The sequence below is a fragment of the Eptatretus burgeri genome, chromosome 7, assembly GCF_056783735.1.
Source record: "Eptatretus burgeri isolate ZD-2024b chromosome 7, Ebu_testis_v1, whole genome shotgun sequence".
NCBI classification, from domain to species: Eukaryota; Metazoa; Chordata; class Myxini; order Myxiniformes; family Myxinidae; genus Eptatretus; species Eptatretus burgeri.
Genome location: NC_140967.1, coordinates 79,057,374 through 79,081,884, shown reverse-complemented (window position 1 = coordinate 79,081,884; position 24,511 = coordinate 79,057,374). Strand labels below are relative to the sequence as shown.

At 41.9% G+C, this 24,511-nt stretch overlaps 1 protein-coding gene across 5 annotated transcripts in view; it reads right to left on the bottom strand.

The window, feature by feature from the left end:
- Positions 1 to 2,138: 2,138 nt before the first annotated feature.
- The window catches only part of FNDC3A (fibronectin type III domain containing 3A), a 397,009-nt gene continuing 374,636 nt past the window's right edge, over positions 2,139 to 24,511 (bottom strand). For 4 of the 5 annotated variants that reach the window (XM_085889158.1, XM_085889159.1, XM_085889161.1 and 1 more), the window contains one exon: positions 2,139 to 5,889. In XM_085889158.1, coding sequence (XP_085745284.1) covers positions 5,566 to 5,889 — 324 coding nt within the window. In that variant the 3' untranslated portion in view covers positions 2,139 to 5,565. Of the gene's footprint in view, positions 5,890 to 12,815; positions 13,142 to 24,511 lie in introns of those variants that run through there. The other variant, XM_085889163.1, reaches the window with a different exon arrangement.

The window sequence follows — 24,511 nt, the reverse complement described above, 5'->3', positions numbered from 1 at the left end:
TGAAAAAAGTAAACTTTTTGAGCAGTATACAAATATATGTTATCCAAACATGCAAGACCAACAATGTTAGCAAGACCCTTCATGGTCTGCAACTGCCGCATCAATTACACCATCGGTGAAACTGATGGGAAAGACATTGAGAGACCGATCTTGATTACCCTCATGAGAGACAACACAAGCATATATGAGATGGTCCTAAAATGGCCATTTGGGACGGAAGGATTGCGCCGAAGTACGCTCACTCACCTCTAAGCTATCTAGCCTGAGTTCAAATCCTGACCCAGCTATAAACTGTCATCCCGGTGTTTCACAGGTAGGGTGATTTATCAATGTGTGTGCTGTATCTCAGATGGGCGTTGAACGGGCGTCCCATCTGCTGGCTTAGATAGTGGACATTGAAGACCCCATGGTGTCCATCGTGAAGAGTAGGTGAGCTATCACCAGCACCATGGCCAAATTCCAAATCCCTGCTCTAACCTTATTTGAACATCAGGCATGGCGAGCCTATTCGTGAAAGACTTTGGCAAGCTTCCTCCAGCCAACCTCACAAGAACGTGGTTATAATTGTGGCCGTGAAAGAAGGATTCTTAAAGGAGCCATATGAAGGCTGACAATAACTGCTGTGGCAGGAAGGTTTGTCAAAGCTACGTGTTATAACATAAATGAAAATGATTGTTTTTAAGGTTATAAGAAAATAAAACGCTGATAAATTTATCACAATTAAAAGCACAGCACTTGCACAGGGTGTTGGTATCTGATGTGTTTGTTAATCTTAAAATCAAAATGTTTGCTGCAACTGTTCAAGAGTTTTCAAAATCAATCTGCTGTTATCAGATCTTTAACAGGGTATCTGTTGAATTTGATAACAAATATTTTCTCTGAAAAACTTATCTTTTTGCACAAGAGGTGTTAAGTTTGTACCGCAGTTTCTTCTGAAACACCCTGTATTATATTTAAATTGCTACCATCAAATGAAAAATTTGATCCCGTTAATCATTTTACTCCAGGGCAGGTAAAAACTGCCAAGCTTCAAAAGCAAGGATTACAGAACAATTTGGCCAGAAGGATGCTGTTTAAGGGGATCAGTGGAATAAGATGGAATAAATTACAAAATAATATAAACTAGAACGGCACTATTCGACGTCACAACGTCGACAGATATGCCTCCGCCCACAATATTATTGAAGGCCTTTATGTTAAAAAAAAAATGGCTGCTCCCACGTACAATTTAGTCTTAGATGACCCTCAAAAATTTTCATATTGATCATAGAAAGCCTTCAACATATGCAATTATGACGTCATAACGAATCTACATATGACATGATCAAAAAAACAAAAATAACATTTATTTCCCATGGGGAGTACTTGACATGTGCCAAGTTTCAATTTTTTTTTCCATGGAGCGGTTTCAGACATACAGAGGACCAATGTTGGGTGGTCGCTGCTAGACTACCCTTATTCTCAGTTTTTCCATCTGTCTGTATGTTTGTTTGTTTGTTTGTATGTAATGGACAGCTCTGGAGGCCAGAGGAGTCAACCGATTTTGATGAAACTTGACAGGTAGGTTCATACCAGGATCTATTTCTATGCTTTTGAGCACCGTTGCTATGGATGCCACCATTGCCGAGCAACGGGACTTTGAAATTTTTGAAAAAATCCTAAAAAGTTAATTTTTTCGAAAATCAAAAATCGGCTTTCGCGCTTTTATGCGCACTATAATCAACCTCTTTGTCAAAAATTTTCAGCCCGATCCGTCAAAAACTGTATGACTAGTATGCAATTATGTAGCGACCACCCATGTCGCCTACCGGCTTGTTTTTCCTTTTTCCAACATGGCTGCCACACCACATGACCTATGATGTCATAATTATCATTAAAACATTCTACATGAGTAGTCACACTGATGGTGAAAATGTTATGTCAATCGGATAAGCGGTTGCAGAGAAAACAGAAAATTAGCACGGAAGGACAGACCTACGTATGTACGTACAGATGGCAACCCAAAAACATCATGCCTCTGGCGACTTCGTCATCAGAGGCATAAAAAGCACTTCTCACTCAAAAAACATCACTCCGATACGATTCAAAATATAACCGCTTAACACAATAAATAAAAAATAAAAATAAAAATCAGGAAATCGTTTTCCTTCATTTCTTTAATATAGAGCTTGAGATTTGTCTTTTTTTAACTGGTGCAGTGTGGCTCTTTAAAACAACAAAGTTCCCAAACTTGACAAACTGGGACACATTCATGTCTCGGCGAGACTCGGACAGAGGTACCGGATACACAGCAAATGATGCTTTGGTTGAACCTTAAACGCTTCCCCCAAAGAATCCATCAATATGTTGTACGAATATCATGTAATGCTCCCCCAGAGGTGCACAGTGCCCAAATGACAGCTTTCTCCAAATCTGTGGAGTTTCTTCTGTTGAGACTTAGAAAGAAGGTGGGAAGGAAGGAAGGGAGGGAGGGAGGGAGGGCAGGGGAAAGATGGAAACATAGTGGGAGAAGCATACAAACGTCTAATGACAAACCGTTGTCTTGACACCCTTATTACAAAGTGCAACGAAAGTCTGCATCAAGTTCTGCGTCACCTCTTCAAGGCCGAGGCCTTCAAAATTCTAAACAATATTCCTGCTCGAGAGCATGAGAGGATACTTCTCATCAATCTTCAAATAGCAGATTTATCTTCAGCCATGCCATCCTTTGCTGCTAACGCCAAACGTGTCAAATAACGGAGTCAAATTAAAATTGACTCACCACATACGATAAATCCTCATGTGAAGCGATAGCTTATTCATTGCCATTAACTGCAGAAACAAACGTTGCATAAACTGTTCGCCAACCATGTACACAATGTGATGCCCATTATAACAATATAAATAATCACTTTGCAAAATTGTTTGATATTGGACGCTTATACAATCAACATTGGATTCATTTTTCTTTAGCAGTGGAATGTATAATCGTTCGTCATAAAAAGAAAAGAAAAAAAAAGAAGAAAAAAGTTTAAACTGCAGAAAACACCGACGGGTCCAATGTTGACTGGTATATTAAATGCTTTGTGTAGTGCTGAAGATAAAAAGTTAAAATTAAAAACACCTGCCGCATTCACCTCTTTGGACGTCCTCGGATTTGGTTGGTCCGTGACTGGGTAACAGGAGGGCAGAGTGTACAATATACTGACTGGAGTGCAGGCACAAACCAGCAAATATAATCAACACTGCCAGCCCCTCACTCTCCTTTCACGACGAGATAGTCATCGATTTCACGTGGAGAGATGATTGATTCAATTAGAAACCAGACTTCACCACAGCATGCTACACTCATCCAAACAACAATTACAAACTTTTAACTCGAGGTACCATGCATTTTAAACATCACATCGTTTCAAAAACTCTCTCCCCCCCCCCCCCCGTCCTCCCCTTTCCCCTTTTTGGAAGATTCCTGGCCCAAATAGCTCTTCAATGTTTGGTCGAGACGCGTCGGGAAACATAAATAATCACAGATAAACTACAAGACAGCACTACGACGCGTCTTTCTTACAAGCGTAGGATCAAGATTGCCATATTCATCAATAGGTCAAAAAGGATGGACCGCAGATTGGAATTGCTCTGTGAATCGAACAGAACCAAGAAAGTATGAGATCATAAAACGAAGGTGACAACGTTCAGGGGATGGAAAATAAAAAATAATTAAAAAAAAAAAAGAGAGAGAAAGCTGCAAAAACATCTCACGAAAGAAACATCCTCCAGCGCAAGTAACTTGGATTAGAGGATAATAAAACAAAACCACAACAAACAGTGATGGGCAACGATAATATCCACCATCCTTCCTGTGATGGGTAATGATAATATCCACCAGCCTCTGGCACCCCACAATTTACAGGAAAGAGAAAGCTGCAATTAAAAAAAAAACCCCTTATGACTGCAGCATAACCTCAGGTGCTAGTGGCATGGGGTGAAATAAGAAAACAAACACGACAGACTGATCGGGACCTCTGGTGTCATAACATGTTTTGTTTGCCTCAAAAAATAATCCAAAGTTTGGGGTGGGGGGGGTGGCAGGAGGAAGAACTGCAGAACATATATTTTTTAATACAAATGATGCGACAAAATTCGAATTGCCAAGACCCCAAAACGGAACAAGTTTCCTCCAGCTCTAACCACGTGAGCCAGTGCCCCGGTGGTCTCATTCCCTGTCCGTTAGGTTGAGTTGGAAACCGGCTTTGAACTAGATGCGAGAGCAGGGAGATATCTGGAAGGTGGAAAGGATTCTTGGCAGTGCCATTTAAAGGGGTTTATCTGCTTTGGAAAGTGGGTTTGAGGCAAAGCAGCAAAGGACTGAAAACCAGAAATTTAGGAATTCCTGAGATGAGGGTTGGGAAACCCTGGGTAAGATATGGAAATGGAATGAGTATCCATGTTAGGCACAAAGGCTTTTTAAATGGTTCAGGGTGTACAAGTCTATCTACATTCAGATGCTTTTTTAACATTTAAAACAGGAAGTTTCTGCATCCCTGTCATACATAACAAATATAGTGAAATAAAGGAATGTTTTGGATGTTTAAAGATTTTTTCCCCCCTCCCTCCCTCTGTCTCTTCCCCTCCCTCTCTCCCCTCCCTCTATAATAAAGTTATCTGTGATCTTAAGATCACATGTGGTTCAAATATAGAACATGCATATTCAATATTTGTACAAAGACTTCAACAGCAAAGCTTTTTCCCCTCTGGGATTAAGAGAATGGCACTTGAACATATACCTCTTCTCAAAAATACAAGGCATTCCATACCTATATTCTCTACAAACCAAAACCTACACAAAGTAGAGTCGTAGACAAAAACCCATCTACGTACTGAGTTTGGGTGGGGAATGGGGAGATGGTGGGTGGGGGACACACACACGAAGAGGCACGAGGCGAGTAGGTTTTTGCAAATGCGCTCTTCAATCCTGTTAGATCTAAAGTGCAAAACAGCTCGACTTGGAGCACCCTTGGAAAAAAGCAGAGAGCAGCCATAGGGATGAAAGTGAAGGCAAAGGCATATTATAGGATTGAGAAAAGAAATAGGAACAAGAAAAATGGAGGAATAAAAAAAAAATAGGGGAAATAAGTAGTTCGGGTGGAGTGGAGGGGTGAGGGGAACAATGAGTGGAGGGATAGAAAGGAAACATTTGAAAATGTCAATTAAAAAAAAAAAACAATGACAGTTTTGGAACCTAGAATGATCTTCCAAGCATCACTCATTTCCAGTGATTGGTCCCAGATATGTAATGTCATGACAAACTTAAAACGAAAGTGACTTGGATCAAAACAAGCAAGATTATAATTCGATGAACAGGGACAGCTAAAAATTTTGTCGGCGTAAATAACATTAAGTCTTAATGGGAACTTGCAGATGCCATTTGTCCTGGAATGGGAAATGATCATATCTGCCAGCCTCTGACACACAACAATTACAAGCACTGCAAGTGTGATGAGTTCAGCATGACAGGATCAGGCACAGGAGGAGAGAACAAATCGAGGACTTGCCAATCCTCCACATCCCAAGCCCAGCACGAGTTTTTCACTTCATCCAGATATACCATGCTGCCACTGACATGAAAATCGAGAAAACGGCGAAAGCAACCAGGATGATGCCTGCCCATTGTTCATCTGTAAGCTGTGATGCCCATCGTGTCTTGGCAGTAGCTTTCTCGTGCCGCATGTCAGCAATGGCCTGTGGAGCCTGGGGTTTCTGCACATGAAGTGTCAGCGTAGGGCCAAAGGGGCCGAAGAGCTCAGCTGGAGCTCCATCTTGACAGCGACGAATCGCGCACACTCGCAGCCGGTATTCACCACCTGCTTGCAGGCCTGTGAGCCGATACGAAGTGTCCAAACCCTTGTAAACCTGCCCAGGAACAAAGGGGTTCCAAAGAATAGTGTCATTTTTATTTTTGGTGCAATTAATATGAAATTGCAGAAAACATTTGTGTTTTACATTCAGTTGTCATGTTTTCCAAGGAGGAATGCAAAAATAGGACCGCCTGCCTTGAAGCTTCCCTGGATCAGGAGCAACAGTCATTCAACCCCCCCCCCCCCGGGCCCCCGCAGACCCCGTTGGACCCTGAATTTTTTTAATGCCGTGAACAAACTTTGGTACATCATGGGTGATGAAAGTTGTGGTCAACTTTCATCAAAATTGTATCTGTAGTTTTGGAGAAGAGAACAAATACCTATTTTGGGGAGGTCAAACCCTCCCCCGTAGACCCCCTTAATCAGTGCAGATTTTTATGTGGTCGATACACTTTGGTAAAACATGCATGATGAAGGTTGAGGTCCAGTTTCATTGAAATTGTGCATGCAGTTTCAGAGAAGAGTAAATACCTATTTTGGGGGGTCAATTCCCCTCCCCCCCCCAGACCCCTTTAATGAACACAGATTTTGATCTGGTCGATAAACATTGTTCCAACATAGGTGATGAATATTGTGATAAAGTTTCATCAAAACCATGCGTATAGTTTTGGAGAAGAGCAAATACCTATTCTTTTGGGGGGGGGTGGGGTTAATCCCCCCCCCATAGACATCCTTAATGAGTACATCATGGGTACTCATTAAGGATGCACAGATTTTGATGTGATCAGTAAACCTTCATTCGGTGTCAGATATGAAGTTTGTGGCCAAGTTTCATCAAAACCATGTGTTTGGTTCAAGCGATAATGACTGAAGTGTTTACGGACTGACTGACTGACTGACTGACGGACTCACTCACTCACTCACTCATGCAATCACTCACCTACGGACACTGCTCGATCGCATAAGCTCACCTGACAAAAGTCCAGGTGAGCTAAAAAAAACCTTTTCTTTTATTTCCATATAGACAGTCTCACAGAGGAGCTTTCACAAAAACATTTTGGGAGATGAGTTCTTGGTATGGGAGATGAGTTCAGAACAAGGCCCACAGTGCTTGGCTATAATAATAATAAAAAAATAATAATAATAATAAGAGTGTGTGTGTGTGTGTGTGTGTGTGTGTGTGTGTGTGTGTGTGTGTGTGTGTGTGTGTGTGTGTGTGTGTGTGTGTGTGTGTGTGTGTGTGTGTGTGTGTGTGTGTGTGTGCGTGTGTGTGTGCGTGTCCTCCATAACTCCAAAGCCATGAAACAGTGGACTCAAACTTTGCATGCATGATAATGGAACTCCAAGGAAGTGCATGTATTCTTATGGTATCCAAGGCAATGTCCACTCATGACTTCAACGTGACTTAACGTCCACTCATGACTTCCTCTCCTGTCGCAGTCAGCGTGTGGCTTTTTATGGAATTTTCTCTTCTCCTCTTTCTGTCCAGGCTGGAGACCCTTAATGTAGTGTTTTTGGCCCTGTGCTTTTTCTGGTTTTCATCAATGATCTTTCAGATTCCATGGAGAATCCTCTATCTCTTTGCTCATGGCTCCAGCCTTTGCCATACCATCTCTCATCCCTCTGAATGGCAGGCAGCAGCTTCTTCGCTCTCTGTAGGCCTCGATGAAATTAAAAGCTGGTTGAACACTTGGAATATGTCTTGAAATCCTGACAAATCTCACACCCTCACCATGTCTCTCCGAAAGGACCGTCTGGAACCCCCCTCCCCCCCATCTACTTTCTCAACAATCCCTTTCAAGATGTCCTTTTATTGATCAAGCTTTTGGGTCTCACTATCTGCCAAAATCTTTCCTGGGAAAGCCACATCTCCAAGCTGGCTTCCAAAGCCAGTCGCCGACTGGGCATCCGAGGTCGTGCAAAGTCCTTCCTCGGCCAATCTGAGCTTCTAACCATTTACAAAGCTTTCATCTGCCGTATGATGGAGTACTGCTCTCCTCTCTGGGCTGGTGCTCCTGCCTCTCATCTTTCTTGGCTTCATGCCGTGGAAACCAAGGCATTTAGGATCATTGGTATCTTCTGCAATGAAGCTGAGCCTTTGGGCCTCTCACTCTCTCACCACAGGCAGGTCGGTGCTCTTTCTGTCTTCTACCGTCTCCTCTTCGGTCTCACCACCCCCCCCCCTTCACCACCCCCTGCTCGGTCCCCACCATATTTCCGCAGGGCGCTCAAGGTCCACCAACAACTCCCTTCTGGTAAAACTACCAAAATCACGAATCACTGCTCACTTCACTCTTTCAATCCTCTTTTTTCCCGCATTTAGAATAAACTCCCTCACTCTCTTCAATCCAATTCTTCCCTCCAGGCCTTCAAAACAGCTGTTCACCACCATCTCTGATGTTCCCCCATCCAAAACCTCAATTTTTTCTAGCCCCGTTAATCCACCCCAAACCCACCTCCTTCAAATTCCCTGCTTTTCTTCCTGAAAGTCCCTGTAGTGTCCATCTTGTTTACCCCATGTATCCTGTCCCATCCCTCTCCCTTCCACAGATCTAATGTCTCTGTTCCCCACTGTTTTGTCCTTCCCTCTCCCACTTCTCTTGTCTCATGCCCCCCTTGCTGTGCATTGTGTGTTCGCTCTCATACGAACCTTGACAATGTAAACAAAAAAACCCCAAAAACAGACCACCCACTACTAAACAAGGCCAATCTTGAAAACTGCAAAACAAGAAGAACCAAAATTATCCACAGCCTGGATAGACTATAAGAAAGCTTTCGACAGTGTTCCACATTCATGGATGATAAAATGCATGTAAATATTCAAAATCAATCCTCAAAATAATCAAACTGATTTGGAAAGTCATGGAACTCTGGAGTACCACACCGATACTGCAGTACTCAGAAGGAAAGATTTAAATACCAAGGGTGAATATATAGCAGTACAGCTGCAGAATAATAAACTATCCACAAGTGGAAATCAATAAACTAGACAACAAAACAAGGAAACTTGTCACTATCCATAAAATGTTGGGCAAAAATCAATGCATCCTGTAAATGTACCTGCCAAGACGAGGCAGCAGCTTGATGGAGCTCAACCAAGTGCAAAGAATGACAACTGCAGGATTAGCCGAGTACATGAAAAATTCAACAGACTACCGAATCCAATGTGTATGCAAACACCAAGACAGCAAGCCAGAGTGGGTATCCCTAACCCACCGAGCATAAAATTTCCAAAGACAGGTGTGAATGGAAGATGTCACACATGAAACTGAAATAGCAACGAATACAGTCCCAATGATTGCAAAAAAGACAAAACAACACAAGAAAAAGAGCAATCAGAGATGGCAGACCATCGGCAGGACTTCTTTTGAGTGGTGTATTTTTATAGGTTTTAGGGTAAATCCGATATGGCTGCCAAACCATGTGACCGATGATGTCATAATTATCATTAAAATATTCTACACGGGTCGTCACACCAATGATGAGAATTTCTTCTCAATCCGACAAGTGGTTGCGGAGAAAAACATGAAAGTTCTGTGCAGACAAACAAACAAACAGACATATAACCAGACAAACGGAAGTGTTATATATCGTTTTTGTCGTTTGAAATATCGTGTTATATATCGTTTTTGGCCCCATTTCTCAATGGTGAAGAATAACGTAAAAAATTAAATAAATCTCGTATCCAGATTCAAATTCAGATCTTCACCAATATCGAATCAATTCTTCCTTGCCACACACACGTGTCCACCAAGTTTTATCCAAATCCGTCCACAACTTTTTGAGATATCGTGTTATATATCAGTTTAGCCCAATCTCTCAATGGTGAAGAATCACTTTAAAAATCATCATATCCGGATTTGGATATTCACCAAAATGTAATCAGCTCGTCCTTGTCACACACCCAACCTTTCCATAAAATTTCATCCGGATCTGTTCACAACTTTTTGAGATATCCTGCACACAGACAAACAGACAAACAGTCAGAAAGGGGTGAAAACATAACCTCCTTCACCTTTGGGTGGCGGAGGTAATAAACTTACCAAATTAATAAGACTTCAAGAATGAAGTGAAAAGATCTTGGAAGCTGAAGAAGGGCAAAATTGTACCAATAATAAAGAAGAATCTCACAGATATATTAAAAACCATCCCTGGGAGTATGACGACAAACAAATGACAGTTGGAAGCTGTCCGGGGCTCAGTGACGATCCTAAAGAGCCCCTCGGCACGAAACATTGAGAGAAAGAAAACTTCACAGCTTGGTCCATGAATCATGATCCCTTAATGAAACAGAGCTGGATACTTTAAGACCTGGGAGGACTCTGACCACTTTCTGAAACCCGCATATGGAGATAACAACCAACAAAACACACACACACACACATCGGGAGAGACGGGCTAATGAGAAACAAGGATAACAGAATGCGATCCACTTTGCCAATATCACGCCCATGGGAAATTTCTAACAACTCATCAGATGTACAGCTGCGTACACGGCACCAACAGAAACATGACACTGTTGCAGCACCAACAGAAACATGACACTGTTGCAGCACCAACAGAAACATGACACTGTTGCTTTTGGCTCAAATCTGCTCAAAGGAGATGCAACCCAGGCCAGGCCCATCAAGATCTGGATCTGCTATGAACGGCTCAAAGCTGCTCTTGGAGACACACATTAAGAGATGGGGCAATTCACCATTAAGATATGGGGTCAGACGACGATATATGGCATGATATCTCAAAACGTTGTAAACAGATTCGGAAGAAACTCGGTGGACACGTTGGGTGTGTGTGTGGCAAGGAAGAACGGATTCAATTTTGGTGAAGATCCAAATCCGGATCTGGTATTTTTTAAGTGATTCTTCACCATTGAGAGATAGGGTGAAACCAATTTATAACAGGATATCTCAAAAAGTTGTGCACGGATTCAGACTAAACTTGGTGGACACGTTGGGTGTGTGACAAGGACGAATTGATTCGATTTTGGTGAAGATCCGAATCCGGATTTCGATAAGATAATTTTTTAATTTTCAAGGTGATTCTTCACCATTGAGATCGGGCCAACAATGATATACAGTGCCTAGAGATAGTCTAGACCCATTTTCAAAATTTCCACTTTTTATTGCCTTGGAGCCTGGAATTAAATTGCATTAAATCAGACTATTTCCACCTTTATTTACACGTCGTAACCCACAACTTCTGCATGAAAAACAAATTCTGCAAACTTCAGAAAATTAATTTAAAATACAAAACAAGAATATCATGGTTGGATAGCCCCCCCCCCCTTATAATAGCAATTGTAAATTATCTCAGGCGTAACCACTCACCTTCAAAATCACACACCAAGTTAATTGGCCTCCAGCTGTGTTAAGTTGTATTGATTCTGATTATTTCAGAATAAAATCAGCTGTTCCTGTAGGTTTCCTCTGCTGGTTCATGCATTTCACAGCAGATTCAACCAGAAGCATGAAGAAGCTTTCAAAAGACCTCTGGGATGAAGTTGTGGACAGGCACAGATCAGGGGATGGGTTTGATAATATTTCAAAGGCCTTGAATATGGCAAAGACTGGTCACTGTTTGCATGAGACAACAAAATCGGAAGCACTCCACAGGTCTGGCCTGTGCAGTTGGGTGGCAAGAAGGAAGCCATCTACTTCAATCGATGAGGTGTGTATGTGTCATACTTTTTGTCTATTAATTACGTACATCTCTTCATTCATGACGCACTATTGGAATGTACCTTTTGACTCTTTAAACTGCTTTAAGACCCCTTCTATCTTTGAAGACCATTGAAGACCCCAAAGACCCCGAGGACCCAGAAGACCCCGAGCACCCAAAAGACTCCGAGGACACAAAAGACCCTGAGTACGCAAAAGTCCCAAAAGTTCCCAAGGACCCAAAGGTCCCAAAAGTCCCCGAGGAACCAAAAGTCCCAAAAGTTCCCGAGGACCCAGAAGACCCAAAAGTCACAGAGAACCCAAGAGACCACTAACTGTAGATCCTGTAGACCCTTTAAGACTCGACTATACCACAAAAAAATCAGTTAGAATTCCCATGTTTTAAACGCACGCCATATTAAGGTAGATAAAGCAGCCTAATATGTCCTTCTACCATGGCATGGCATTATAATTACAAAATATATTACATAAACAATGATAACATTGCAACGAAGCAAATATTGATTAACACTAATAAGAATAGTAGTATCATATGGCAATAATAATAAGGAACATATAATCCCCGCGTTATCTGCAAGCACATTTTGGCTTAGTGAAAGGCAAGCTAATGCTCAATCGGTACAGCAGGCGGATATGCAACAAGGCAGTGAAGACGAATGAAAATTTCGTCCATCAGACCAAAGGGTACACCAGTTACTCAAAAAGCCCACCTTGAGTCCTGTTTGAGGTCTGAAAAAAAAAAAACACTCTGGATATTCTGAAGCCATGTGGCAAAAAGTTTTGTGGTCTAATGAAACCAAGATGGAAATTTTTGGCCTAAAGGCTTGGTCACAACGAACCCACGACGCATTTGTGCCACGACACGACAGAAAATTTGGGCAAATCGTGGGTCATCGCAAGACAGTCCTACGAAATTTTGAGCATCGTGGCATCGACTTACCGTCGTGAGGCAAAATTGGACATGCACCTTTTTTGCTCGACGATTTTTTGTGGTATCTATGTCTTGCGACTGTCATGCGATAAATATCTTGTCGTAGGTACCAGAAGAAATTTTTTAGTCAAACAATCTTACGATTGTCGCACGACTGTTCTACGACTGTCTCATGACTGTCGCACGACTGTCGCACGCGCATCCCACGACCTGATCACATAAAAAAAACAGCCCCCCCCGACAATGCCCGACAACTCACGATGGTCCCACGACTGTCGCACGACTGACTTGCGACACACCCACTACATAACCATGACATATCTTTTTTTTCTGTCGCGTCCCTATCGCCAAACCATCTGTAATGTGTCGTAGCCCTTGTGACCACTCAAAATAGATTTCGGGCATGTTGCAAGACCTGGCCACGACAAATATTCTATGGGTCTACCACGACAAAATTTCGTATGATCCGTTGTGCCCGGGGACTTAATGAAAAACATTATGTTTGGCACAAACCTAATATAGCACATCACCCAAAGAACACCATCCCTACTGTTAAGCATGGTGGTGGCAGCATCAGTCCATGGGGATGTTTCTCATCAGCAGGGACTGGGGCACTTGTCAGGATTGAAGGGAGAGTGGATGGTGCAAAATACAGGAAAATCCGAGAGGAAAATCTGCTGCCCTCTGCAAAAAAGCTGAAATTGGGACGGAAGTTCACCTTTCAGCATGACAACGACCTGAAGCACATAGCCAAAGTTACACTAGAGTGGCTGAGGAACAAAAAGAGAAATGTCCTTGAGTGGCCCAGTCGGGTAAGGGGGTTAACAAGGGGAGATGCAGAAAATAGGGCAAAGTGGAGAAGATTGTCATGGGGCCCGCAAGGCTAACCCCTGCTCGAGCAGGGAAAATGGCTTTAAAAAATGCCTGTTGTTGCTGTTGTTGTTGTTGTTGTTGCTGTTGTTGTTGTAGTGGCCCAGTCAGAGCCCCGACCTAAATCCAATCAAAATCTGTGGCATGACTTGAAGATTGTTGTCCATCAACGCTCCTCACGCAACTTCACTGAGCTTGAACAGTTTTGTACAGAAGAATGGGCAAGTATTTCCCAATCAAGGTATGCAGAGTTAGTAGAGACCGATCCCAACAGACTCTCAACTGTAATTGCTGTCAAAGTTGCTTCCACCAAATATTGATTCAGGGGGGTGGATACTTATCCAGCCAAGATATTCTAGTTTTGTATTTTCAATTAGTTTTCTGAAATCTGTAGAATTTGTTTTTTACTCGGAAGTTATGGGTTATGATGTGTAAATAAAGGTTGAAAAAGTCTTGATTTAATTCCAGGCTGTCAGGCAACAAAAGGTGAAAATTTTGAAAGGGGGTGTAGACTTTCTCGAGGCACTGTATAACATGATATATCAAAATTTTATTCGGCCCGATATATTCCACTGGATCAGGCATTGTATGGCAGAGGTATGCACTCTACCGAGTGCCATTCTAGTTTGATATTTGACAAGACTTCTTTAAACATGGATGTTGTGACGGGTTATCACAAACAAAATGGGACTACAACTGTCATAATGGTATGTCGACGTCACAATGGAAATATGACAGTTGCGAAGAGGTCTTCATGAAAACAGATCTGGCTTTACCTTAATTTTGAAAGAACACGACAAAGCCAAAAATTAGTTGACAATTACAATAAAATAAAGATTGGTGAATAATTCACTCACAACAGAGATGATACGTGCAAAAGGGTCAACTGTGGAGGCCGGAAATAGTGTCAACTGGCTTTTGAGAGAATACAAGTTTTGGCACTTGCAACATAGATTTTCTGAACCTTGCCTACTTAAGATCAGTGGTTTGTGCACTAAGCTGATAAATATTTTTAGCTTACAGCTACAGGCCCCATGACAATGACAGCCTTAGCCTTACGGACAAAAAGTCCATAAGTTAAGGCTGTCAAAATATTATTTTGCTTGAGCAAAAACAAGCAAGGGAACTTTTTAAAAAAAAATCAACAACAATGAATGAAAAGCAGTCTTTTAACAACATAGAAAATATAATTTCACGTGAATGCATCGATGAATATGCCTCCATCTGCATTAAGTTTGATCTCAATTAAAGGTCGTATGAAAAATTAAAAGTCACATGAGAAAGAGTGTGAGACAGAATAGAGAGATAAGTAGATGAGAGAAAACATCAGATGCTTCTCACTCGAGTTAAGATCTGCAAAATCATTGTTGAAGGGCACATGACTTTTGACCTGTTGAACCCACAAGTGAATCAGTCCATCTTTATATCGCAGTACATACTTCTGCCAAGTTTGGTTGAAATCCCTGCAGCGGTTGACAAGTTATCGCAGCAACAAAAATCTGCTACGCACGCATGCACACACTGATAGACAATCTAAAAACACAATGCCTCCGGCGCTTTCGGATGTGGAGGTATAAAAAAAAAAAAAATATATATATATATATATATATATATATATATCTGCATATCACGTAGACAAAAAAATACAATTATTCACCTCATTGACAGTGCATATAAAGGTTTACAGGAAAAACCATAACAAAACATACAAGAAAAAGAGCAGAGATTGCAGACCCTTGCCAGGACTTATTTTGTGTGGTGTTTGTGCAGTTTTGTGGTACATTTTGTGTGGTGTTTGTGTACTGGTGTGTTATGTAATTAATAATGGACATAAGTCAAACTGCCACTTTATAACTACTGGCAGTGATGACCGGGTATCAAGATGTCCTGCTTTGATCAGATACTTGACCCTGACCCATGACGTTTATTATTATTCAATTGAATTTAGAATGGGATTAAAATAAATTCAATTCAAATCAAAGGGAAGACGAAATCGGTGCAGTCCTGCATTGGAGTCATCAGGAGGAACCTGGATAGGATTCGGGTTTCAACTGTTACTCCTCTACCCTCAAACCCATCCAGGCATAGCCAAGTGAGCCGTATTAAAAACAAAACAAAAAAAACAAAGGAATAAAAAGTAACCCAAATTCAAATTTTTAAAATAATTCTGGCTGCCATACCTGGTGTCCGATCAGATTGATATTTAAAACATATTCCCCCATCACTACTAGCTCATAATTGTGAAGCTTCACATTGACCGATTACGCGGTTCAAGAGAAATAAATTTTTAAAGATTTTCACTCAATCCAAATATGGCTGCGAGACCATCATGTGACATCAATTATTCGTGAATACCCTGGTATTCCCAAGGCTTGGGGAATATTAGTGTAAAGTTTCCACTTGATCTGTCCAGCCGTTCTGGAGAAGAAATTTTTTAAAGGCTTGAGGGTAAATCCAATATGGCTGCAAAACCATGTGACCTAAGACATCATAAGTGTGAACCTTTTGTTCCTCACGGATAGGCAGTCATACCTGGAGAGCCATTTCAGAAAAAGAAGATTTTTGAAGGTTTAAAAAAAACAAAAAAAAAAAACAATATGGTTGCCAAATCACGGGACCGATGACGTCATAAATTTTTTTTCTGTGGACTATTTCATCCCAAGATGACCCTCAAAAATTTTCATACTGATCACATGTAGCTTTCATTCTACATATACAGTTATGACATCATAATGAAGGCACCTATGATGTCATAAAAAATCACACATTCCTCATGAGGAGTACTTGCTTATGTGCCAAGTTTCAATTTTTTCCTTGATGCGGTTTCAGAGGTACAGAGGTCCAAAGTTTTTCCATTTTTCCAACATTGCTGCCACACCACGTGACGTATTGTTACGGATTTGGAAACCTTTTGCACACAGACACAGACAGCGGTCCCTGTAGCTCAGTTATCACAATAAATATGTGTTTATAGTTAGGGTCCCGTCCTTCTGTCTAATGGGTTAATTTCATGTGTGCGCTGTGGGTTTCTTTATAGTCAGGTTTTTTTTACATTAAATCTCCCCTTCGCTCCATCATCGCCATTACGCACGTGTTCGGGGCCACGGGCATAGGCGGGGTGAGGTGAGGTCGACTCCGCCCAGTGAGATGGGTGTGCCTCACAACCAATGAGGGATAGGAGAACCTCAGAAGCCCCCGACCAATCCGGAGACGAGTTACCTCAGGGCAGCCCCGCCCAGCCAGATGGGATGTTCACCCCCAACCAATCCGGAGAAGAGTGGCCGGAGAAGAAAGAGAGTAGAATGGTCGTTAAGAGGAGAGCAGAACAGTCATCATGGCCATTGCTCTTGGTGTGCGTCGTTGGAGTCATCGTCGCGATTGCTCTTGGTGTGCGTCGTGAGAGTAGTCATCATCAGCGGTCGTGGTCTGCGGTCTTTTGCGGGGATCCTCGTGGTGGTGGTGGTCGAGCAGCCAGGATCGTGGGCTCGGTGGATTCCGGGACGTGGGTTCGAGTACCACCGTGGTGGGTTGGTGTCCGGTGTGACCACACGAGGCCGACAGGTACCCGGCCAGACCTTGACTCCCCAGCTGACCTATCCTCCTCGGCTGGAGGGTCCAATAAAGACCCGACGGGGTCCATTTCTTTTGGGTGTGTGCGTGTCCGTGGGCCTCGTCCTTAAGTAGAAATTGCTCAGTGTTTGTTAGTATATAAATTGCATTTCTCATATTCGGTTTTAACTCTGCTCTTTGTGCTCCCCTGCCCCATGATAAATAAACCCCAATTGTTCAATGTACCAGCTCGTTGTTGTGCTTCCTATTATTGACCCAGCACGGTTCGTGCGTGAGAACCAGTAAGCCGATTGGGATGTAAGTTGTCGTTTCGACCGAAGGACTTTGGTAATTCTACTCGGTTACACCGGACCGAGGTCGTTAGAGCGACCGAGTTCGACAGAGTCCGTTAGGGTGTTACTTCCCCGGTAATTTGACGACATGGGTACTTAGGTATATTGAAATTTGGCTATTAACCCTACCCCACGCCATCAGAGAATTGGCAATCACAGTTCTTAAGTGACCCGTGACCTTCGGAGTTGTCCGAAGGTTACGACCTGCAATTCCGGGTATTCGGTGAGAGACGGCTCTACTGCTCCACCTGGCGGCCGTTCCTCGCCACTGACCCCCGGCCCACAACAGTATGACATCATAATTATCAATAAAACATTCTATATGAGTAGTCGCTCCAATGATGAAAATTTTGTCTCGCTCCAACAAGTGGTTGTGGAGACAAACACAAGTTCTGTGCGGACAAACGGACCCAAATGCAATGCTCTCTCCTCCAGCGAGGGTAACTAGAAGGGCACTCAGTAAAGTGCATACCTCCGCCAGGCTGATGAGTTTACGTTTTGTATCCCACTGAGAGGCCAGATCTAGATTCGGACCGAAACAAAAATTTAATCGCCTTGTTCTTGTCACCGAACCAACTCATCCACCGAGTTTTGAGATATCATGCTATAATATCGTTTTTGGTCCGATCTCTCAATGGTGAAGAATCAAGTAAAAAATTCTTGTATCTGGATCCGGATTCAGATTTTCCCCAATATAGAACTGATTCATCCTTGTCAAACACCCAGACTATCCATCAAGTATCGTCCAAATCTGTCCACAACTTTTTGATATATCCTACACACAAACAAACAAACAAACAAACAAACAAACAAACAAACAAACAAGAAAAAGACGTCGTGCAGATCACGATACTTGCAAAATTCACCCCCTCTCCCAAGGTTATAATAAAACAAGGAAATCTAACACAGGTGGAGGCCATTCAGCCCACCATGCCTGCACGAACACCACACCAATCCATCCACACAAGATCCAAGGAAAAAAACTGCAAAAAAAGTTTTTAAATAATGATTTTTTTTTTGTTTTTTTGGGTAGTTTTTATATATTTTTAGCCGCGTCGCATTGCGAACGCTGGCTCTAAGAGAGCTCCACGTTGTTGTTGTTGTTGTTGTTGTTGTTGTTGTTGTTGTTGTTGTTGTTGTTGTTGTTGTTGTTCTTCTTGTTCTTCTTCTGGTGAAGACAAAACCTTTAGGACGCGGCTCTTAGATACATTTGTCCTTGTTTCTTCTTTTCTTCCCCTCAGGGGAGGGGGCATGGGCTTGGTTAAAAACACATATCAACCACACAACCCCCCTTGACAAGACCCCACCAACAGAACTTCATACACATGCACACAATCACCCATCAATGCTCAAACTACCTAAAAGTCCTGTCAACAACTTGGTGAAGTTTTGTGAAGATTGGTTTAAAATTGTGACCTGTAGGTGATTGACAAACAGACATAAACGGACAGATAGACAGACAATAACAAAATCAACTGACCAATATACTTGAAAAATCTTCAATTTTGCAAGGAACAAGAAAAAGACGTCGTGCTGAGCACGATACTTGCAATATCCAAACCCCTCTCCAAAAGTTGTGATAGATACATCAAATTATTCATTTCATTAAGATTAAAATTGACAATCTTGATCAAAGCTCAGGTCAATTGGATGAAATTATTATTTTTTTAGATTGAAATTGATGAATTTCCAAGTTTGATCTTGAGTTGACCTTTGACCTTTTGACCTCAAAAATAGTTGGTTTCTAAATTCAGTGATGGACTATGCAATTGCTACTAAATTTTCAAGTTAACCAGATGAACATTGACGATTTTTCAGATGCAATTAGATTTTAAAAGCTTGCCCGTTAATTGATCTTTGACCTTTTGATCTCAAAAATAGTTGGTTTCCCAATTCAGTGATGCAATATGCAAATCCTGTTCAACTTTCAAGTCAATCGGATGAAAAATTATGATTTTAGAAATTCAACCTCAAGATGACCTTTGAGCTTTGACCTCAAAATCAATATGCTTCTCAGTTGAAACTACCTCTACAACCTGGTAAAGTTTCATGATGATTGGTTTCAAATTGTGACCTGTAGGCAATTGACAAACAAGAAAAAAACCGTCATGCAGAGCACGATACTTGCAAAATCCACCCCCCTCTCCAAAGATTGCCATGGATGCATCAAATTCTCCATTTCATTGATATTAGAATTGACAATCTTAATCAAAGCTTGGGTCAATCGGATGAAAACTGATTATTTTTCAGATTGAAACAGACGATTTTAGAAGTTTGACCTTAAGTTGACCTTTAAACCTCAAAAATAGTGGGTTTCCAAATTCAGTGATGCATTCTGCAATTGCTGCTTAATTCTAAGGTTAATCGGATGAAAATTGACAATTTTAGAAGTTTGCCCTTGAGTTGACCTTTGACCTTTTGACCTCAAAAATAGTTGTTTTCCCAATTCAGTGATGGACTATGCAATTGCTGTTTAATTTACAAGTTAAAAGGATGTAAAATGACACTTTTTCAGTTGAAAATTGATGATTTTAGAGGTTTGGCCTTGAGTTGACCTTTGACCTTTTGACCTCAAATAATTGGTTCCCAATTCAGTTACATAATATGTAACTCTTTAAATTTCAAGTCAATCGGATGAAAATTGACGATTTTAGAAATTCGGCCGATGTTGACCTTTTAGCCTAAGTTAACCTCAAAAATAATTGGTGGTTGAATTCAGTAACCTGATATGCAAATCCTTTTCAAATTTCAAGTCAATGTGATGAAAATTAAGGATTTTAGAAAATTTGGCCGAAATTGGCCAATTGGCTTATGTGACCTTTTGGCCTATGTTTACCTCTAAATCAATAGGTGGTTGAATTAATTGACCCGAGCTGCAAATGGTCTTCAAATTTCAAGTCAATCGGATGAAAATTGAGGATTTTAGAAAATTTGGCCCAAATTGACCTTTTGGTCTAGGTTGACCTCCACATTAATAGGTGGTTGAGTTCAGCGACCTCATATGCAAATGGTGTTCAAATTTCAAGTCAATCAGATGTAAAATTAGGATTTTAGAAAACTTGGCCCAATTTGGCGCAAATTGGCCGAAGTTGATCTCAAAATTAATAGGTGGTTGAATTCAGCGACCTGATTCAGCGACCGACCTGATTCAGCAAATGATCAGCAAATTTCAAGTCAATCGGATGAAAATTGACAATTTTAGAAACAACTAAAAAATTTGGCCTATTTTGGATTGACCTTATGGCCTATGTTGACCTTTTTACCTATGATAACCTCAAAAGTAATGGATGATTGAATCCACTGATCTGAGATGCAAATCGTGTTCAAATTTCAAGTCAATCGGATGAAATTTGAGGATTTCAGAAAATTTGGCTCAAATTGGCCTATTGGCCTCGGCCTGAGGTAGACCTTTTCGGTCAACAGAATTTTACGAAACTTCAATGCGGGACCGTTGCAGGGTCGGTGGCATTAATCTCTGAAAATTTCAGACCGATCAGTTGAGCGGACAGACAAACAAACAAGCAGTCATAGACTGGTACTTACGAAATTGTCAACTTGACCACTGACCTTGTCTAATAAAAGCTGTCTCGAGAGAAGGTAGCGACGCAAACCAGAAGTTTCTAAGATGATTCTGTACCAAACCATCAAAAATCGAATGTTTAGGATGTTTGACCTCACTGTGACCTTGACCTTTGACCGATTTTGACCAAAATCTCATCAGCGCTCGCCACCACCCTCCTGAATCACCTGGTGTAATTTGACATTGGTAGCTTCTTCCGTTCTCGAGTTATCCGTACCAAACCATCAAAAGTCGAATATTTGACCTCACTGTGACCTTGACCTTTGACCGATTTTGACCAAAATCTAATCAGCGCCAGCCACCACCCTCCTGAATCACGTGGTGTAATTTGACATTGTAAGCTTCTTCCGTTCTCGAGTTATCATATTTTGGATGTTTGACCTCACTGTGACCTTGACCTTTGACCGATTTTGACCAAAATCTAATCAGCACTAACCATCAGCCTCCTGAATCACGTGGTGTAATTTGACATTGGTAGCTTCTTCCGTTCTCAAGTTATCTGTACCAAACCATCAAAAATCAAATATTTGACCTCACCGTGACCTTGACCTTTGACCGATTTTGACCAAAATGTAATCAGCACTAGCATTCACCCTCCTGAATCACGTGGTGTAATTTGACATTGTAAGCTTCTTCCGTTCTCGAGTTATCATTTTTTGGATGTTTGACCTCACTGTGACCTTGACCTTTGACCGATTTTGACCAAAATCTAATCAGCACTAGCCATCAGCCTCCTGAATCACGTGGTGTAATTTGACATTGGCAGCGTCTTCCGTTCTCGAGTTATCGTGCCTACAAACCAACAAACAAACAAACCAACAAACAAACAGAAATGGAAGGCATCAATATACTTACGAAATCTTTAGATTTCGTAAGTAACAAGCAGTCATAGACTGGTACTTACGAAATCGTCAACTTGACCTCTGACCTTGTCTAATAAAAGCTGTCTCGAGAGAAGGTAGCAACGCAAACCAGAATTTTCTACGATGATTCTGTACCAAACCATCAAAAATCGAATGTTTGACCTCACTGTGACCTTGACCTTTGACCGATTTTGACCAAAATCTAATCAGCACGAGCCACCACCCTCCTGAATCACGTGGTGTAATTTGCCATTGGCAGCTTCTTCTGTTCTCGAGTTAAAACTTTTTTTGGGATGTTTGACCTCACTGTGACCTTGACCTTTGACCGATTTTGACCAAAATCTAATCAGCACGAGCCATCACCCTCCTGAATCACGTGGTGTAATTTGACATTGGTAGCTTCTTCCGTTCTCGAGTTATTGTGCCTACAAACAAACACACAAACACATAAACAGAGGACGGAAGTCATCAATATACTTACGAAATCTAAAGATTTCGTAAGTAACAAACACACACACAAATACAAACACACAGAGGCGATCAACATACTTAAGAAATACAAACACACAGAGGCGATCAACATACTTAAGAAATACAAACACACAGAGGCGATCAACATACTTAAGAAAATCCTCTATTTCTCTTTGCCGACGACTCCACCCTCTGCCGTACCATCTGTCATCTCTCAGACCGGCAAGCAGCAGCTTCTTCACTCACTGCAGATCTGGATAAAATCACAAACTGGTCCAACACGTGGAACATGTCTTTCAATCCAGACAAATCTCACATTCTCACTATGTCTCTTCGAAAGGACCGTTTAGAAAACCCCCCCATCCACTTTCTCAACAATCCTCTGGAAGAAGTCTTTTCTTTCAAGCTTCTGGGTCTCACTATCTGCCATGACCTTTCCTGGGAAAGTCACCTTTCCAACCTCGCCTCAAAAGCCAGTCGCCGACTGGGAATCCTCCGTCGTGCAAAGTCCTTCCTCAGCCCTCTTGAGCTCCTGACCACTTACAAAGCTTTTGTCCGTAGCCTGATGGAGTACTGCTCTCCCCTCTGGGCTGGTGCTCCTGCCTCCCACCTTTCTCGGCTTCACGCTGTCGAAACCAGGGCTTTTAAGATCATCGGCATCTCCCGCAATGAAGCTGAGTCTTTGGGCCTCTCACTCAATCACCGCAGGTTGGTTGGTGGTCTTTCTGTCTTCTACCGACTCCTCTCCAGCCTTGCCCCCCCTGCTCTCTCTGCGATTTGTCCCCACCACATTTCCACAGGGCGCTCAAGGTCCGCCAACAACCCCCTTCTGGTAAAACTACCAAAATCACGAATCACTGCTCATCTTCACTCTTTCATTCCTCTTTTTTCCCGCCTTTGGAATAAACTTCCTCACTCTATTCTTTCCCATTCTTCCCTCCAGGCTTTCAAAACAGCTGTTCACCACCACCTCTTATCTTCCCCCATCCAAATCCTCGATCTTTTCTACCCCCGATAATCCACCCAAGCCCACTTCCTTCAATTCCCCTGCTTTCCTTCCTGAAAGTCCCTGTAATGTCCATCTTCTCTTCGCCATGTTCCCCGTCCCATCCCCATCCCTCTCCCTTCCACAGTTTACCTAATGTGTCTGTTCCCCACTGTTTTGTCCCTTCCACTCCCGCCCCTCTTGTCTCATGCCTCCTTGCTGTGAGTTGTGTGTTCGCTCTCATACGAGCCTCGACCAAGGTATACAAAAAAAAAAAAAATTGCCAAGTAACAAACAAACGGAGGTGATCAACATACTTGTCACAAAAAAACATTGCCAAGTAATAACGCACAAGACCAACCAATATACTTCAAAAATCTTCGATTTTTGTAAGGAACAAACAGACAAACAGACGGGTGAAAAGATTACCGCCATCCATCGCAGACGGCAGGGGCAGAGGTAATGAAATTGCCATGGCGAAAAGCCATCGTTTGAGGAGTGTTCTCCAATCAAACATGGCATGAATGTTCAGGGTTCACCAAATGGTTATTTTAAATAAGTGCCAGGTGAGAAGCAATGTTATCTGACATACCTATAGTTTGAAAATTTTGGTGATTAAAGGAAAAGTTTATTTTGCATTGAGTTTAAAACAAAACCAACAGTCTTACATATTCAACTAGAAGGGCACTCGGAAGAGCGCAATATCACCACCACGCAATGCCTGATCCACAAGAACATATCAGGCCCAATACAATTTTGAAATATCACGCTATGTATAGTTTTTGGCCTTATCTCTCAATGGTGAAGAATCATTAAAAAAAATTAAATAAATCCCGTATCTGGATCTGGATTCGGATCGTCATCAACATCAAATCAATTTCTCCGTCACACGCCCAACCTATCCACCAAGTTTCATCTGAATCCATCCACAACTTTTTGAGATATTGTGCTATATATTAGTTTAGCCCTTTCTCTCAATGCTGAAGAATCACTTCAAAAATTATAGTAGCCAAATCCGGATCCAGATCTTCAACAAAATCTAATCAGTTCGTCCTTATCACACACCCAACCTGCCCACCAAATTTCATCTGAATCCATCCACAACTTTTTTTAGATATCCTGCACACAATCAGACAAACAGACAGTCAGGGGTGAAAACAAAACCTCTTCCCACCTTCGGTGACAGAGGTAACAATGTAGTAAGCAACAGGCTGCCAGGATGGTGCAATGGTAGTACCTTGCTTTGGTTTCTCATATGGGCTTGACTTGTGTCCTACCTAAAACTGTCACACTGGCGTTTGTTTCACGGGCAAGGCGATGCCTTAAAAAGTTCACTATCCATAAGGTGGGATATTAAGCGGGCACTTCTGCAAGCATTGATTGTTGGTGGATAT